Source organism: Ahaetulla prasina, chromosome 3, assembly GCF_028640845.1.
Source record: "Ahaetulla prasina isolate Xishuangbanna chromosome 3, ASM2864084v1, whole genome shotgun sequence".
Lineage (NCBI taxonomy): Eukaryota > Metazoa > Chordata > Lepidosauria > Squamata > Colubridae > Ahaetulla > Ahaetulla prasina.
Genome location: NC_080541.1, coordinates 226,975,401 through 226,994,932, shown reverse-complemented (window position 1 = coordinate 226,994,932; position 19,532 = coordinate 226,975,401). Strand labels below are relative to the sequence as shown.

Here is a 19,532-nt window from a genome sequence, read left to right as displayed (position 1 = left end):
ATAGTAATAGCAATAGCACTTAGATTTATATACCACTTCCAGTGGTGGGATTCAGCCAGTTCGCACCACTTCGGGAGAACTGGTTGTTAACTTTCTGAGCAGTTTGGTAAACTGGTTGTTAGAAGAAATCATTAGGGCAGAGAACCGGTTGTTAAATTACTTGAATCCCACCACTGACCACTTCATAGTGCTTTCCAGCCCTCTCTAAACTGTTTACAGAGTCAGCCTCTTGCCCCCAACAGTCCTGGTCCTCATTTTACCCACCTTGGAAGGATGGAAGGCTGAGTCAACCTTGAGCCTGGTGAGAATCGAACTGCCAAATTGCAAGCAGCTAGCTGTCAGCAGAAGGAGCCTGCCGTACTGCACTCTAACCACTGCACCACCACGGCTCTTCTTGAAACATTTTATAACTGATTTTATTAAAAAATTCCTTAAAAACAGGAGAAATATTTTTGGACACTAAGTTCTTTCTATGTGCTTTCACAGTGCTCAAGAAGCATTTCTGGATTCTCATCTTTCATCCATTTTAAGCAGCCATTTTTCTTGCCCATCATAACAGGCGCACGCACCATCATAACATCTCTTCAGCAAATTCACCTTTATCAATATATCTATAGTCAAAAAGATGGGACGTGGTGGCTCAGTGGCTAAAACGCTGAGCTTGTCGATCGAAAGGTTGGCAGTTCAGCGGTTTGAATCCCTAGTGCACGTAAATCCCTAGTGCACGTAAAAAAATAATGCAAGTAGAAAAATAGGGACCACCTTTGGTGGGAGGGAACAGCGTTTGGCGTTGAGTCATGCCAGCCTCATGACCACGGAGACGTCTTCAGACAACGCTGGCTTTTCAGCTTTGAAATGGAGATGAGCACCGCCCCCTAGAGTCGGGAACGACTAGTACGTATGTGCGAGGGGAACCTTTACCTTTAACTTTATAGTCAAAAGAGGACTGTGAAAATATTTGCAGACCACTCACATCCTGGACATAAACTGTTTCAACTCCTATCCTCAAAACGATACTATAGAGCACTGCACACCAGAACAACTAGACATAAGAATAGTTTTCCCCCCGAATGCCATCACTCTGCTTAACAAATAATTCCCTCAACACTGTCAAACTATTTACTAAGTCTGCAGTAGTATTAATCTTTCCCATAACCCATCATTCCCATACCCCATCTCCTTCCACTTATGGCCGTATTACTGTAAATTTTTTGTTTGTATCCTTACAACGTATATTGATATTGATTGTTTCCTGATTGCTTATTTGTACCCTATGACTATCATTAAGTGTTGTACCTTATGATTCCTGATGAATGTATGTTTTCTTTTATGTATACTGAGAGAGTATGCACCAAAGACAAATTCCTTGTATGTCCAATCACACTTGGCCAATAAAAAATTCTATTCTATTCTATTTTTGTGGTCCACCAGCAGCCTGAGGACCTGGCAGCAGAGTCAGAGAGTGAGGAGGCTGGGGAGGACAATGGGTCAGTCCTGGAGTCAGGGGAAGGCCCAGACGAGGGCTCTGCATCGGAGGCAGAGATGGGGCCAGGGCCATCTGGGAGCGATGAGTGGACTTCGGAGCCTCCAGAGGCAGACAGCAGAGAGGCAGAGGAACGGGAGGAGCCTGTTCCTAGTGCACATATGCGAAGAGCAGCCAGAAGGCAAGAGCAGCTGAAGAAAAAAGGACAACTCGGGAGTAAGGCCGGAAGATGATTGGCCACTCCCATAAGGCTTAAAAGAGCAGCAACGAGCCATTGGGTTCTTTGTGGAAAAGCAACATTGATTCCATTGCTACTTATCAGTGTCTCTTGAACTTTGTGAGGGTTTTACCAAGAAAAGCCTTTGGCAGGTTGCCAAAGACATCAAAGGTTGGTGATAAGGCTGATGGGACTAGTTATTTTTATTTATTTATTTATTTAATCAAATTTATATACCGCCCTATCTCCCGAAGGACTCAGGGCGGTGTACAGGCATTTAAAAACACATAAATACAATATAAAAAACAATTAAAAAACTTATTCTAAAAAGCCCGTTAATTTAGAATTAAAAATATAGAATAAAACCCAATTTAAAACCGATAATTTAAAATCTAGCTCAGTCCTGCACAGTTAAAGAATTATTAAAGAATTATTAAGAATTTTGTTTTGGACGAAGCTGAGAGTGAAAGAATTCTCAGCTGTTTTAATAAAATAAGTTTGTCGAGGACCGAATTGTGTTCAGTAATCACTACTTGGGCCTTGGTCACAACATCGATTCTATTCTTGCATTAGTTAGCCGTGTGGCCTCATTGTCTCTCAGAGTTGATTCATTCGTTTGTGCTGAGAATTTTCTTGATTTCAGCTTTTCAACGATTTGTGTTTCAATACCTTCACTCATTTCATCTTTTCTTCTGCTAGCAGTATTGTTAGTGAGTGGCATGGCTTTCGCATCATTGTCATCTTTTTCCAGAACTGATATTGATGGTTTAATATTAAATCCTCGCCTATAGTATGATTTTTTCCCCCAGATTTAGCAATGAGTAAAGAAATTTCATAACTAGTCTCAAGAGTGTGACTGACAGTTCACTTTATGCAGTGAACGGAGACTTTATTGTTGATCTTTTTTTCAAACTTCTCCTTTTCAAACTTCTCCTCCTCTTGTGAATATGGATGAACTTTTTTCTTGCTTTGCACTATTCATTTTATGCATAGGGTTTGTGGCTAAAAGAAATAAATGTGAGAAAAACTTATGAAACGATGCAAATTATTAAAAATAAATAACTATTAAAAAGGAGCAGAAAGAGGGAATTATTTTTTAAGAAACATTCTTAATTTATGAATTATAAAATTGTTATGAACGAAAGGGGGGTTGTAACCTATGACCCCCCCCCCCACCAATCCAGGGATGACATGCTACCGGTTCGGACCAGTTCTCCCGAACCGGTAGTAAAAAATGCAACCAGTGCTTACTTGAAAGACTATACACAAGAAAAATATATTTTAGAATGGAAAATGTGGATTGATTATATTCAAAATAAGTATCAGATAAAAAAATATCGAATAGCATATGAGTAAATTTAGGAAATATTTTGTATTAGATATATTTTTGAAGGAGAGGGGAATTGAGAGTGTGATTATGTGTGGGGTGACTAGAGATTATAATTTAGGAATTATTTTGGATTATGATTGTTAGTTTTGATACCCTGCATTTTGTTCTGGGAAGTCGGGGTGGGGGGTAAGGGGGAGGGGAATTGGGGGGTTGAGGGTAAAGGATGGAGTGATGGTTAATGTACAGGGATTATTGAAGATGTATAAATATAATTAATGTAGGGTCGGGTCTGCCCAGTTACCATTTTAGAACGATGGGGAGGGAGAAAAGAGGAGAGAGTAGGAGGTAGGAAAGAGGAGAAGAGGAAGCAAGAGGGGTAGAAGAGGGAGAAGGAAGGTGTAGGGTGGAGGGAGGAGAGGATGTAGATAAGAGAAGGAGACGAAGGTCTGGAAAGTAGAAGAAGGTAGAAGAGGGAAGAGTGTTAAAAAGGGGGGTGGTGACTGGGCAAGCCCGACTAATTGTATATAACTGTACATTGGATGAGCTGTTTGATATGATTGTAAAAATAAAACTTTTTTATGAAAAAAAAAATGCAACCAGTTCGGGCAAACTGGTATTTCCAACGATCAACTGGCAATGATCAGCTGTGACATGCGATTTATATTAGCTAGAATAGTCGGATTTCCTGCTTTCTAACTAATGTAAATTGCATGGCACAGTGGATTTCCCCTCCCCTTGCTGTTCTACTTACCTTTTGTCATGTCCCACTCCCACTCCGACGAATGAGTCAAGGAAGTCCGTAACAAATTTGGCAATGAAGCCTCTGCAGCTTGCCAAGTTCCTTTATCAGGGCAGGCAGGAGTCCAAGTTGTGACTTCAGCGATAGAGTCCGATATCAGCAAACTAGATAAGACTTTGCTTGACTCAAGGTTGGAATGCCAAAAGCAGGTCCTTTATATAGGCTGTGGGGTATGGCTCCATGACTCAGCATTTATCCAGGCCTGCCCCACCCTTCCTTCTGCTGGCATCGCCTCTCAGATCTCCGGAAGCGAGGGTCCACCTACCCTGAATTGTCTTCAGCTGGATCTGCTGTCAGCGTCTGGGAAAGGGAGGGGTCAGAGGGAGTAGGCCCGGGTAATTCCAGCACCTGGCTGGCTTCCTGCTCTGAAGGCTGAGCCAAAGGAACACACGCTGTATGAGTGAGTTTTTTTTTTTTCTTAATTTGAATTTATATCCCGCCCTTTTTCGAAGACTCAGGGCGGCTTACATTATGTAAGGCAATAGTTTCATCCATTTGTATATTATATACAAAGTCAACTTGTATTGCCCCCCCAACAATCTGGGTCCTCATTTTACCTACCTTATAAGGTAGGATGGAAGGCTGAGTCAACCTTGGGCCTGGTGGGACTCGAGCCTGCAGTAATTGTAATTGCAGGCAGCTGTGTGTTAATAACAGGCTGCATTAGCCTGTTGAGCCACTTCCTAGCCCCTAGATTTATTGGGCTTCTCCTTTCACTCCTTGAATCCTCTCTGGGCATGGGGCCAGGGCCGGGGGCTGGAGTCATGACAGGCCATTCATCTTCATTATCAGACTCGGAGTCTGATAAAAGGCCCGGTTGGAGACGGGAGGGGCCCGGCTGAGGAGAGGAGGGAGGACAAGTCACAACACCTTTGCAGACTCGGAAGGCTTCAAAATGTTCCTTTTTTAGTGCTGCGCGAGTGCGCCTCAGACGAAGCGTGAGCTCAGTAGCAGATTCATAGAACCGGTAGCAGATTTCAGAGAATTTCACCGCTGCCCTACGCGCCCGCTCGGTTTGAACCTGCAGCTTAAGGGGGAAATGCTTTGGTAATTCAGTGGGTGGAGGTGAATCACACAGGCCTGGCAAAGTCTACGCATGCGTGGCCCAGCCCCAGATTGCTCTGAGAGGAAAAGTCTTGTAAAACAGGGGTCACCAACCTTTCGGACCTCAGGGACCACTAAATTCATAATTTTAAATCCCGAGACCACTAATATGAATTTTTAAAAAAGATAAATAGTATTTAACATAACATAACATAACATCAGAGCTGGAAGGGACCTTGGAGGCCTTCTAGTCCAACCCCCTGCCCAGGCAGGAAACCCTACACCATCTCAGTCAGATGGTTATCCAACATTTTCTTAAAAATTTCCAGTGTTGGAGCGTTCACAACTTCTGAAGGCAAGTCGTTCCACTTATTAATTGTTCTAACTGTCAGGAAATTTCTCCTTAGTTCTAAGTTGCTTCTTTCTTTGATCAGTTTCCACCCATTGCTTCTTGTTCTACCCTCAGGTGCTTTGGAGAACAGCCCGACTCCCTCTTCTTTGTGGCAGCCCCTGAGATATTGGAACACAGCTATCATGTCTCCCCTAGTCCTTCTTTTTGTTAAACTAGACATGCCCAGTTCCTGCAACCGTTCTTCATATGTTTTATCCTCCAGTCCCCTAATCATCTTTGTTGCTCTTCTCTGCACTCTTTCTAGAGTCTCAACATCTTTTTTACATCGTGGCGACCAAAACTGGATGCAATATTCCAAGTGTGGCCTTACCAAGGCATTATAAAGTGGTACTAGCACTTCACGTGATCTTGATTCTATCCCTCTGTTTATGCAGCCCAGAACTGTGTTGGCTTTTTAAAAAATGGAAATAACCACTGGTTGGTGACCACTGTTGTAAAACACAGCCTGGGAAAACACAGACTAAAAATAACTGTAAATCTAACAATTAAAAAAAAAAACATAAAATGAATACAACTAAAGGGAACATTAGGATAGGGATGGTAGGCACGCTGGTGCTCTTATGCACACCCCTTACAGACCTCTTAGGAATGGGGTGAGGTCAACAGTAGACAGTCTAAGGTTAAAGTTTTGGGGATTTTGGGATGAGACCACGGAGTCTGGTAGTGTAATCCAGGCATTGACAACTCTGTTACTGAATTCATATTTTCTGCAATCGAGATTGGAGCGGTTCACTTTAAGTTTGAATCCATTGTGCGCTTATGTACTGTTGTGGTTTGAAGCTGAAGTAGAAATTTTCAGGTAGGACATTGTAGCCGATGATTTTATGAGCTATGCTCAGGTCATATCGAAGGGGGCGTAGTTCTAAATTTTCTAAACCCAGAATTTCAAGTCTGGTGGCATAAGGTATTTTCTTGCGAGCGGAGGAGTGGAGGATTTCTTACTTAAACCTGGGTCCTGGTTCTGTATCCTCACTGCTGGGCTTCTCTCAGCAACCATCCACTCTGTCTCCCCACAGAGCAGCTCTCCCAGCAACTACCCAGCAACAAAACCCACAGGAAAGAGAGAGAGAGAGAGAGAGAGAGAAACTCCGCCAGTCCCATGTTTCCAGATGTGGGAACACATCTGATTGGCTGGTAGTTGCTCTCTCCTCCCCTCCAGCTGGGAAATCCTTTTCAGACCTGACCCTAGCACATTGGTTCTCAACCTTTATAGTGCTGCGACTCCTTTAATACAATTCCCCACGATGTGGCGACCCCTTTAATACAATTCCCCACGATGTGGCGACCCCAACCGTAAAATTATTTTCGTTTTGAATTTATCGTGCCTGAAGCCGTCTTGGCTAGCGATCTGAACTGCTTGCGATTGCCTTGAGGACGGAGGCATTAAAGCGGAGACTCCTCCCCTATTAAGTTTATGGCGCCTGAAGCCAGATTAGGCTAGTGATTGGGAGTGATTGCAGCTGGCTTGAGAGGGAGACATCAGAGCAAAGATTTCTCTCTTTTTTAATTCATCGCGCCTGAAGCCAGATTAGGCTAGTGATTGGGAGTGATTGCAGCTGGCTTGTGGAGTCAACCATTGGAGCGCAATTCTTCGACTCGCAAGTATACTTCCCATATTTCCGATGGTCTTAGGCGACCCCTGGCAAATCGTCATTCGGCCCCCAACGGGGTCCCGACCCACAGGTTGAGAAACGCTGCGCCTAGCAAATACACTTTAACAAAGACAACAATAGGTAAATGAAACACAGCTGTTTCATCACAAATATATAAGAACAATTAGCGGGCTTTCAAAAATGCAGTTCATAGCTCATTTTCGAATGGCCCCTCCATTAAAAATCAAATTGCCCCCTTGTGGGGCGTGGGCCTCACGTTGGGAACCACTGACATTGTAATTATAATACTGTATTTTTTTTTGTAGCACTGCACGTAGTAATGTTTTCCCAATTTCTACTTTCTACCTTTCTTTTAACCCCTAATGCAATAATTCCCAATTATGCATCTAGTATTCATCTCTTACCCTTTACTGGGAAGTCTCGGGGGGTAGAAGGGGGGAGGGAGGGGAAGGGGGGAGAGGGGGGGAGATGAAGGATCAATGTAAAGGAATGATTGAAGATATCTAATTAAGAAATAGAAATAATTTGAAATGAAATCGGGGCTGCTCAGCTGCCATTTCAGAAGGGAATGGAAAGGGAGAGGAGAGAGTGAAGGAAGAAAGTAGGTAGGAAAGAGAGGTAGAAAAGGGGGAAAGGAGAGGAAGAAGAAAGGGAAAGAGAGAGGGTTAGAAAGGGTGGAAGAGAAGAGTAGGGAAGGAGGAGAGGATGTAGAAAAGCGAAGGAGAGGAAGGATGAAGAAAGTAGAAGAAAGTAGAGAAGGGAGGAGGAAAGGTTTGTTAAGGAAGGAAGTGGTAACTGGGCAGGTCCGAATAAGTAACAAATGAAAGTTAATGACTAATGTTGAATAAGAGACTGTATATTGAATAGGTTGTTGGAAAATGGAAATAAAACTTTTTTACTAAAAAAAAAAAGTATTATGCATCTATCCATCATCTCTTACCCTTTACTATTTCAGCATACATGATAGTAGTCTTTCAATTTCTAACATTTACATATACATAATAATTATAGTGGCTCATATGATGTGACAGTATGCATAATAACATTTTCCCAATTTCTAATTTCTAGCTCTATTTTCTAATCTAAACGATCATATTAAAATGTATTTTGTGTTTATCCATCATCTCTTGCCCTTTTTAGTATTTCAACTCTTATTTTTAATTTTGTGATCAATCTCTCGTCCTCCTCCCTTGGGATTTTGTATCCCTCTACATTATTTATTTATTTTATTTTTATTTATTTATTTTGTCACAACAATATATATAGGTATCATACAAAAGATTATATAGTATATAAACATATATATAAGTAAATATTAGGAGGTATAAGCATATATATATATATATATATATATATATATATATATATATATATATATATATATATATATATATATATATATATATATATATATAAGAAGAAGAAGAAAGAAAAAACAATAGGACAGGAACGGTAGGCACATTTGTGCCCTTATGGTCCTCTTAGGAATGGGGTGAGGTCAATATTAGAAAGTTTTTGGTTAAAGCTTTTGGGATTATGGGAAGAGACCAGTGGTGGGATTCAAATAATTTAACAACCGGTTTTCTGCCCTAACGATTTCTTCCAACAACCAGTTCACCAAACTGCTCAGAAAGTTAACAACCGGTTCTCCCGAAGTGTTGCGAACTGGCTGAATCCCACCACTGGAAGAGACCACAGAGTCAGGTAAAGTGTTCCAAGCACTGATGATTCTGTTGCAGAAGTCATATTTTCTGCAATCTAGATTAAAGCGGTTAACATTAAGTTTAAATCTATTGGTTGCTCTTGTATTATTGCAATTAAAGCTGAAGTAGTCTTTGACAGGAAGGACATTGCAATAGATGATTCTATGAGTTAAGCTTAGGTCTTGCTGAAGGCGACGGAGTTCCAAGTTTTCTAAGTCTAGGATTTCGAGTCTAATTATGATTATTTACGATTAGTCTAATCACATCTGCCTCTCATTCTCTACTCTCTAAAATACCCATCAATAACTCTTTCGTCCCTTCTCAGAGTTCTTTCTCCTTGCTCTCTTCTACCTTTTGACCTCTTGAGAAATGATCTTCCTGCTCTATTTCACGATTTATTTTTACTCTTTCTTTTGTATCTTTATCTCCTTGTGTTATTTGTTGATTTATCTCCTCTATTCTTTTCCTCTGGTCCTTCTGAATTCTCCTCTATTGTCTGAATTTTTTGTTCATTTTTCATTATCATTGGCTGGGGACTTCCTGGTTTTGCATCTGTGTCATGCATCAGTTCCATTATCTCCCTTGTCATAGTTTCCGAGGTGGTATTCAGCCAATTCGGACCGGTTTGGGCAAACCGGTAACGGCAACTGTGGGTGGGCTTGCTACCGCCCACCCACCTGGATGCAATGCTGTCCTATTTATCCACGTTTTCGAGGCTGGGTGCATATGCCCTGGAGAAAGGAGGGCAGCGCTCCGGAGCCTCCCTCTGAACTGCAGCTGTGCTTAAGCCACCACTGCTCTTCCACTTCCTTCCCTTCCTTCTCCTAACAAGCGCAGCACCTCGCCCAAAGCCCACAAGCCCCTGCACCGATTGGCCGGCTACAAACTTCCTGGGCGCCCAAATGCCCGACGCAAACTGTACCTTATTATTGCAATGCTCTCTACATGGGGCTGCCCTTGAAGTGCACCCGGAGACTGCAGCTAGTCCAGAATGCAGCTGCGCGGGTAATTATGGGAGCCACTCATTGCTCCCATGTAACACCACTCCTGTGCAGTCTGCACTGGCTTCCTGTGGTCTTTCAGGTGCGCTTTAAGATCTTGGTTACTACCTTTAAAGCGCTCCATGGCTTAGGGCCCGGGTACTTACGGGACCGCCTGCTGTTACCTTATTGTTTATTTATTGTTTACATTTATATCCCGCCCTTCTCCGAAGACTCAGGGCGGCTTACAGTATGTAAGGCAATTATGCCTCCCACCGACCCGTACGCTCACACAGAGAGGGTCTTCTCAGGGTGTCGTCCGCCAAACAATGTCAGTTGGCGGCCCCCAGGGGTAGGGCCTTCTCTGTTGGAGCTCCTACGCTTTGGAACGAACTTCCCCCTGGTTTACGCCAAGTGCCTGATCTTCAGACTTTTCGCCGTGAGCTGAAAATGTATTTATTTATTCAAGCGGGACTGGCTTAAAAGTTTTATTAAATTTTAATTGGGGTTATTATTTTAGGGTTTTAAATTTTTAAATTTCGGCCATCTTTGTAATATGCTTGGTTTTTAAGTTTCTGTTTTAATGTGTATATTGTGGGTTTTTTATTATCTGGCTGTATTATCTGGAGTCCTTCGGGAGAAGGGCAGTATAAAAATCTAATAAAATAAATAAAATAAATAAATACCTCAACAAATGGGCCGCAGCGAAAGAACTGGGATGGAGGGGCCATGGCCCATGTGCCAGGACAAAAAGATGGGGGAGGGCCAGCTGAGGCCAAACCTTGGAGGAGAAACCCTGGAGGTAGAAACAGGCAGGGCCAAGGGTTCGAACCGAAAAGTCCCATTGCGACCATCATCCATGTGAACACTGTCAGATGGGATTGGTATGTAATCTAAACTGCCCAATCATCAAACATGCATAGAGAAAATACAAATTTAACCACAGCTTTCAAAGAACATCTTAGCTCTTCCGTTTGTTCACACGATTTCTCTCTCTCTCTCTCTCTCTCTCTCTCTCTCTCTCACACACACACAAACACACTCGCACACACACCACCAGTTAAAACACAGCTTGTTGCTCCTTTTCTTCTTTGGTTCTCCTTTTAGTTGTTGAAAAAGACACACACACACACACACACACACACACAACCACACGCATTCTCTATCTCTATTCACAAGGCAAGGAGGTTAAGAAGTGCTTGCTAATTTGCCTTATGGTTACTCATTCAGACATTCAAAGCCCTGGGAAATTGCCACACTCAAGTCACTTTCAACCAAACACTGAGACACGACAGGTTCTTGGAAGAAACCGGACTCAGGGAATTTAAAGTCACAACAAATTTTACTGGTTATATAATCTGTATGTGTCTGTCTATCTATCTATCTATCTATCTATCTATCTATCTATCTATCTATCTATCTATCTATCTATCTATCTATCTATCTATCTATCTATCTATCTATCTATTATCTATCTATCTATCTATCTATCTATCTATCTATCTATCTATCTATCTATCTATCTATCTATCTATACCTACACCTACACCTATCTATCTATCTATCTATCTATCTATCTATCTATCTATCTATCTATCTATCTATCTATCTATCTATCTATCTATCTATCTATCTATCTATCTATCTATCTATCTATCTATCTATCTATCTCTCTATCTATCATCTACCATCTACCTACCATATCTATCTATCTATCTATCTATCTATCTATCTATCTATCTATCTATCATCTATCTAAATATATATATCTCTCTCTCTCTATCTATCTATATCAATCAATCTATCTATCTATCTATCTATCTATCTATCTATCTATCTATCTATCTATCTATCTATCTATCTATCTATCTATCTTATTATCTATCTATTATCTATCTGTCTATCTATCTGCCTGCCTGCCTGCCTATCTATTATCTATCTATCTATCTATCTATCTATCTATCTATCTATCTATCTATCTATCTATCTATCTATCTATCTATCTATCTATCTATCTATCTATCTATCTATCTATCTATCTATCTATCATCTATCTATCTATCATCTGTCTATCTATCTATCTGCCTGCCTGCCTATCTATCTATCTATCTATCTATCTATCTATCTATCTATCTATCTATCTATCTATCTATCTATCTATCTATCTATCTATCATCTATCTATCTATCTATCTATCTATCTATCTATCTATCTATCTATCTATCTATCTATCTATCTATCTATCTATCTACCTATCTATCTATACCTACACCTACACCTATCTATCTATTATCTATCTATCTATCTATCTATCTATCTATCTATCTATCTATCTATCTATCTATACGGGGGCACATTTGCGAACCGGTAGCGAAGTTAAGTGTAACCCACCACTGCCTTGGAGGTCTTCTAATCCAAACCCCTGCTCAAGCAGGAGACCCTGTAGATCTATTTCTCTTCATCCTTTTCTTTCTTTAAATCTCATGGCCACTGCATAGGTTTTATTATTTAATTAATCTTAAACTAAATTTTGCAAAATAATATTTATGCAAAAAAACAAACACCTACCACCCCACTGTAGTAATGCTGTATGACCGTAAGAGGGAGCCAAGGACTAAAATATTTCCTGTCAATTACTAAATTAATAGAAGAAGTCCCACAATATATAATTTTGGGGCAGTGTCTGAATTATCAGATATGGTTAGTAGAAGCAAACCGGAAAGGTGAGGTTCAGGGCAAGACGTTAAGCAATTTAGATGGTGGCAGCAAAAATTTAAGTAAAGATTGATAAGGAAACTTGTCAAGGAGATTTATCAGTTTCCGGCAGAATAAAATAGAGAAGAGAGATATGCGATTATGTAATTTAACTAGATGATGGGGCCCTATTGGAACTATGAGACAAGGAACTTCTGTGGTGGTTCCAAACTCTCCTTGAAGTATCAGGGGAAGATGTAGGATTGATCAATCAATCAGAATAGAGCTGGAAGGGACCTTGGAGGCCTTCTAGGCCAACCCCCTGCTCAAGCAGGATACCCTATACCATTTCAGACAGGTGACTGTCCAGTCTCTTCTTTAAAACCTCTGGTGATGAAGCTCCCACAATATCAGGCCTGGAAGCCATCTTTTACATTTGGGCCTTCAGGCCTGCCACATTTTCTACTGTGGGGAAATGGGAGGGGGGATTGCATAGAGCAGGGGTCTCCAACCTTGGCAATTTGAAGCCTGGAAGACTTCAACTCCCAGAATTCTGGGAGTTGAAATCCTCCAGGCTTCAAGTTGCCAAGATTGGAGACCCCTGGCATAGCGTATGGGTGATATGTAGTCAAAATAACATTCCTTTCTCAGAGAGTCATGAAAGCAGTACGAGGTGGGCAATTAATTCAATTAATTAAGTAAAGAACCATGAAAAAAACACTGTCTCTTTCTTTGTACCCATAACATAAATTTATTGAGTGATAGAATTCCTGGCAAATAATCTTTGACTCTGTAAATGGTGGACACACAAGTATAGAACATGGACATTTGGTGTTTTGTTGCTTCTTCATAGTTCAAAATCATATCTGCACCCCCAAATTCTATGGTTTTTACATTTGCTCCTTTATCGCTTCTGTAAGCAAATATTTGTCACCTTTCCTTCCTAATCTTTTACAACAAAAATCTTTTACAACAACAAAAAACAACAACAATTACTTTCAGTTTTCAAGGTTCTTTTTTTTAAAAAAAATCTCTGTATTGGTTTTATAGGCTTAGAACATTTGGGAGAATGAAGTGCTCATTATACAAGCTTCTTCTTCTTCTTTTTCTTCTTCTTCTTCTTCTTCTTCTTCTTCTTCTTCTTCTTCTTCTTCTTCTTCTTCTTCTTCTCTTCCTCCTCCTCCTCCTCCTCCTCCTCCTCCTCCTCCTCCTTTTTCTTCTTCTTCTCATTATTATTATTATTTACTTTATTCATTAAAAATGAAACTCAGTCAACTGAACATTCAAAAATACATCACAAATACCATTGGCTTGTGCTAATGGTTGATACGGGTTGCTGCCAGCGTCCTAGGGTATCAACCAAGGACCTTCTTAAGATGTACGATGTTGCAAGTAGCACAGTTTTTTGCAGTTTATTTTATTTATTTATTTATTTTATTTTATTTACATTTATATCCCGCCCTTCTCCGAAGACTCAGGGCGGCTTACAGTGTGTATGGCAATAGTCTCATTCTATTTGTATATTTACAAAGTCAACTTATTGCCCCCCCAACAATCTGGGTCCTCATTTTACCTACCTTATAAAGGATGGAAGGCTGAGTCAACCTTGGGCCTGGTGGGACTAGAACCTGCAGTAATTGCAGGCAGCTGTGTTTTTTTTAATAACAGGCTTCTTACAGCCTGAGCCACACCGCGGCCCTGCTGGTGTTATTGCAGGAAGCTGCAATTTGTTGATGTATCTTATAAAATTCTTGGACATGGTATCACTGTTACATGTTTATTATTTTTATATTATTTTTATATTATTATTATTATTATTATTATTATTATTATTATTATTATTATTATTGTTGTTGTTGTTGTTGTTGTTGTTGTTGTTGTTGTTGTTATTATTATTATTATTATTATTATTATTATTATTATTGATATCTTAATCGGATCCTTTCTCAATCTGAAAATCTATGAATAACAGGAGTCCTTAACTTGATGTTCCAGACTGCCTCACTTCCTGGAATGTTCCGGAAGGAGATTTTCTCCTCTTTAATCCGCACGCTTTTCCTAGGAAGAGACAAGAGACGAAAAGAACGGCGGCTCCTTTGCTCAGGAAAAGTGCGATGCAGAGAACAAGGAGGGATTGTTGCTGAGAGTCTGTGGAGAAAAGACAGTGGATTAACAAAACAGAATAACAGAATTGGAAGGGACCTTGGAGGTCCTCTAGTCCAGCCCTCTGCTCAAGCAGGAGATCATATACCATTTCAGATCAGTGGTTGTCCAATCACTTCTGCAAAACCTTCAGTGATGGAGCACCCACCACTTCTGGTGGCAAGCTGTTCCACTGGTTAATTATCCTCATTATCAGGAAGTTTCTCCTTAATTCCAGGTTGCTTCTCTCCTTGATTAGTTTCCATCTGTTGCTTCTTGTCCTGCCTTCAGGTGCTTTGGAGAATAGTTTGACCCCCTCTTCTTTGGGGCAGCCCCTGAGATATTGGAACACTGCTATCATGACACCCTAGTCACCCCATTCCTAAGAGGACCATAAGGGGCCTGCATAAGCGCACAAACGTGCCTACCGTTCCTGTCCTATTGTTTTTCTTTTCTTCTTTCTATATATATGCTTATACCTCCTTATATTTACCCATATATGTTTATATACTATATAATCTTTTGTATGATTCCTACATATATTGTTGTGACAAAATAAAATAAATAAATAAAATAAATAAAAATAAATAGTCTAGTCCTTCTATTCACTAGACTTACCCAATTCCTGCAACCATTCTTTATATGTTTACAAGAGAAAAACTCCTTGGAAATCAGCTCAGCTTTTAGCGTGGAAAGGATCACAAAGACAATGGGAACTACACAGAAGCAGGAAGTATAGGCAGTCCTCGACTTATAACAGTTTGTTTAGTGACCGTTCAAAGTTACAAGGGCTCTAAAAAAATTGACTTGTGGCCTTTTTTTTTACACAACCGTTGCATCAATCCCCAGGGTCACGGGACCAAAATTCAGATGCTTGACAACTGACTCGTATTTATGACGGTTTGCAGGATCCTGGGGGTCACGTGATGCCCTTTTGTGAACCCCTGGCCAGGGAAGTCAATGGGGAAGCCCGATTCACTGAACAACCAGCTACAACGATTCACTGAACGACTGGGGCAAGAAAGGTGGTAAAAATGGAACAACACTCACTTAACATACGTTTCACGTAACAAGAGGAAATATGGGCTCAATGGTGGTCGTCAGTCGAGGACGACCTATACTGATGCCTGATTTCGTATCGTGTAAAACAAATCTGGAAACAATAACAACAACAACCTTGCAGGTTGTATGTCAATAAAACCTCAGAAGGAAAGTTTGGAAAGCGCCCACTTACTTTCTGATTTTTTGAGCGGACTTGTAATGAAGAGAGTGGCGATTTCACTGGCCAGAGGCTCGAAATCCTGCAGGACCTGGCAAAGGAACGCGGAAGAGTTCTTGTCTTCGGTGGCCGTCACCTCCAGGTAGCTCTTGAGGGAAAATGTCCCGTCAGGATTTGAAATTCTCCGACTAACCATTCCTTTCCTGTTTGGGGCATCCTCGGACAACAACTCCAACTTTGCATCACCTGGATAAAAACCTTCTGCGTTGCAAGTGACCATCAGTGAGGCATTCAGCTGGACGGGGGAAGGTGGAATGGTCTCAAGACGCATTTTGGGAGGAACTGGGCAAAGAAAGCCAAAGAGAAGAATCAGAAGAGCTTCAGATTCATGGCTCCTGTGTGCAGAAGACCAACTGATTCTTCTCTCCGATTGTGGCATTGAGGAAACCAGTAGGTTCTCTGAACACAACCTGGGTGTAGAGCTTGGTGGCAGAGCTTGGTGGCAGGAAACCCAAGATCAGAATTGAACTCTATGAAAAAGGAAAGGGATGTGGTGGCTTAGTGGCTAAGACGCTGAGCTTGTCGATCAAAAGGTCGGCAGTTCAGCGGTTCGAATCCCTAGTACTGTCGTGTAACGGGGTGAGCTCTTGTGATTTGTCCCAGCTTCTGCCAACCTAACAGTTCGAAAGCACATTAAAAAAAATGCAAATAGAAAAATAGGGACCACCTTTGGTGGGAAGGGAACAGCGTTCCGTGCGCCTTTGGCATTGAGTCATGCCGGCCACATGACCATGGAGACGTCTTTGGACAGCGCTGGCTCTTCGGCTTTGAAACAGAGATGAGCACCACCCCCTAGAGTTGGGAACGACTAGCACGTATGTGCGAGGGGAACCTTTACCTTTACCTAAAAAGGAAAGGAATAAGGAACCCCATCCAATGTTCAGTCAATCTCTGACCTCTGGTCAGGCCTGAGAGCCATATTACCTTGGTGCCTTCAGGATCCAGGCCTGCCCCCTCCTGCTTATGAAGGACATGCTCAACCACCTGTCGAAGGGCAAAGTGTTCACCAAGCTGGACTGAGGAGAAGCCTAGTACCGCATGAGGATTAGGGAGGGGGGTGAGTGGAAGACTGCATTCAACTGCCCGCTTGACAGCTTCCAGTTGTAGTACAAGGGGAAACTCATTATGAAGTAAAGAAAATATTGGACTCCAGATTATTACATAGGGGTCAATTGCAATACCTTATACATAATGCCTTATACTTTATTTTATTTTATTTATTTAATTAATTATTTGTCACAACAGTATATGTAAGCATAAGCATGAAATAACTATGCGATATATAAGCATATATATAAGCATAAGTATAAAAAAAAAACCCTATGCGAATTGGATACAATCAAAGGGGACATTGGGACAGGAACAGTAGGCATGTTGGTGCTCTTATGCACGCCCCTTACAGACCTCTTAGGAATGGGGTGAGGTCAACAATAGATAGTTTTTGGTTAAAGCTTTGAGGATTTTGGGAAGAGACCACAGAGCCAGGTAGTGCATTCCAGGCATTAACAACTCTGTTACTGAACTCATATTTTCTGCAATCAAGATTGGAGCGGTTCACATTAAGCTTAAATCTATTGTGTGCTCTTGTAATGTTGTGTGCTTGTGTAATGTTACAGACACCTTTGTCTGAAACCACCTGGATCGAGAGCTGGAACGTCAAAGCAGATAGGCTGATTAAGGAATTCCAGTACCCGGAGAAGCAAAAGGGTCCCCCTGGGGAGAGGAGGGTGGTTAATTGTGGATTAACTCCCCTTACTCTTACTCTCTTCACAGGACACGCTTCTCATTTGAGAGTGGGGGGGCATCTGGTTCAGCTCCAGGCCGAGAAAAAGACACTGGAAACATGGTGGCTGATTGGAAAGATGGTTTAATGGTGAAGCAGAAGCACACGGGTGGTTCTGGGCAGCTGACCACATAGAGTTGAGAGTGAGGGGTATTTATACTTTCTCTTGGTCTTAGCACTTGAGCTTCCTGTTCCTGTGCAAGGGCATTTATCCTATTGGCTGTTGTAGGGGGTCATAGCTATGTTTGTGGGTTGTCTGAGTCCCATGTTTGTTTGAAGTTTGCTGGGGGATGCAATGTCCCCAGGGGACTGTGTCTTGTGGTAAACTCTGCTGCTAGATGGGTTAATCCTATTATGTCTTGGAGGGTCATATCTTAATCCCATCACCCTGGGGATGGAAGTTTTTGTCTTGTAGATAGGCTAGCCCAGTCTTTCTTAATGGGCACCAAATATCTGCTCGAGGCAGGGAGCTGCTTTCTGTCTTTAAAACATGTTTCTTCTTTTATCATCCAGGGAAATATAATATTCTGCCTTTTAAATATTTCTTAAAACATGTCATTCTTCTATGTCAGAATATTCATGACTGGGAAGACATGGTAACAAGGTCAGACAATGGATAGTCATAGCAACTAAGTCAGCCAATTGGGAGCTTAAACACACTGGAGCCAGGGCGTGTCTTAGTCTGCAGCTTCTGAGTCTGTTCTGAGAAAAGAGAACCTGAAACCAGTGTGTGTGTGTGAACTTGTCTGCTGATCTGAGCTGAAATGAAACTGTGAATCTCCTGTTGGTATTGTAAACTTACTTCATGTATTATTGTGTATATAAAGAAGTTAATTCTTTTTTCTTTTCTTATTATTCTTATTAAATTTTTATACCGCCCTTCTCCCGAAGGACTCAGGGCGGTGTACAGCCAAGATAAAACACGAAATATATACAAGTTAAAACATTTAAAACCTAGCAAATTACAAAAAGGCTGAATATTAAAATTTAGTGTTAAAATTTTAGAAATATTAATAAAACCCCAAATTAAAATTTGACACTATTATGCCAGTCCCGCTTGGATAAATAGGTGTGTTTTGAGCTCACGACGGAAGGTCCGAAGATCAGGCACTTGATGTAAGCCAGGGGGAAGTTCGTTCCAGAGCGTCGGTGCCCCCACAGAGAAGGCCCTGCTCCTGGGGGCCGCCAGCCGACACTGTTTGGCGGACGGCACCCTGAGGAGACCCTCTCTGTGAGGCGTCTGGTCGGTGGGAGGCATAAGGTAACAGCAGGCGGTCTCGTAAGTACCGGGTCCTAAGCCATGGGCGCTTTAAAGGTGGTAACCAAAATCTTGAAGCGCACCCGAAAACCACAGGAAGCCAGTGCAGGCTACGGAGTAGTGGTGTTACGTGGGAGCCATGGCGGCTCCGTTACCACTCACGCAGCCGCATTCTGGACTAACTGTAGCCTCCGGGTGCACCTCAAGGGCAGCCCCATGTAGAGAGCATTGCAGTAATCCAACCTAGATGTAACCAGAGCGTGAGTGACCGTGCTTAAGGCATCCCGGTCAAGGAAGGGATGCAACTGGCGGACCAAGCGAACTTGGTAAAAGGCCCTCCTGGAGACGGCCGCCAGATGTTCATCAAAGGACAGCCGTCCATCCAGGAGGACGCCCAAGTTGCGAACCACCTCCTTTGGGGCCACTAACTCGCCCCCAACAGTCAGCTGCGGATGCAGCTGGCTGTACCGGGTGCCGCATCCACAGCCACTCCGTCTTGGAGGGATTGAGCTTGAGTCTGTTTCTCCCCATCCAGACCCGTACAGCTTCCAGGCACCGGGACAGCACTTCGACCGCTTCGTTGGGGTGGTCCGGGGTGGAAAAGTACAGCTGAGTATCATCAGCGTACAGATGATAACTCACCCCGAAACCACTGATGACCTCACCCAGCGGCTTCATATAGATGTTGAACAGGGTAGGCGAGAGAATCGACCCCTGGGGCACCCCACAAGTGAGGCGCCTCGAGGACGACCTCTGCCCCCCCGTCAACACCGTCTGCGACCGGTCAGAGAGATA

General features: G+C 42.1%; 1 protein-coding gene across 3 annotated transcripts in view; it reads right to left on the bottom strand.

Annotated features, from left to right (window-relative positions):
• Positions 1 to 13,018: 13,018 nt before the first annotated feature.
• LOC131195364 (tyrosine-protein phosphatase non-receptor type substrate 1-like) overlaps positions 13,019 to 19,532 on the bottom strand; it is a 45,358-nt gene continuing 38,844 nt past the window's right edge. For all 3 annotated transcript variants that reach the window (XM_058177207.1, XM_058177206.1, XM_058177208.1), the window contains exons 3-4: positions 15,652 to 15,978; positions 13,019 to 14,423 (exon numbers count right to left, since the gene is read on the bottom strand). In XM_058177207.1, coding sequence (XP_058033190.1) covers positions 14,254 to 14,423; positions 15,652 to 15,978 — 497 coding nt within the window. In that variant the 3' untranslated portion in view covers positions 13,019 to 14,253. The remainder of the gene's footprint in view (positions 14,424 to 15,651; positions 15,979 to 19,532) is intronic.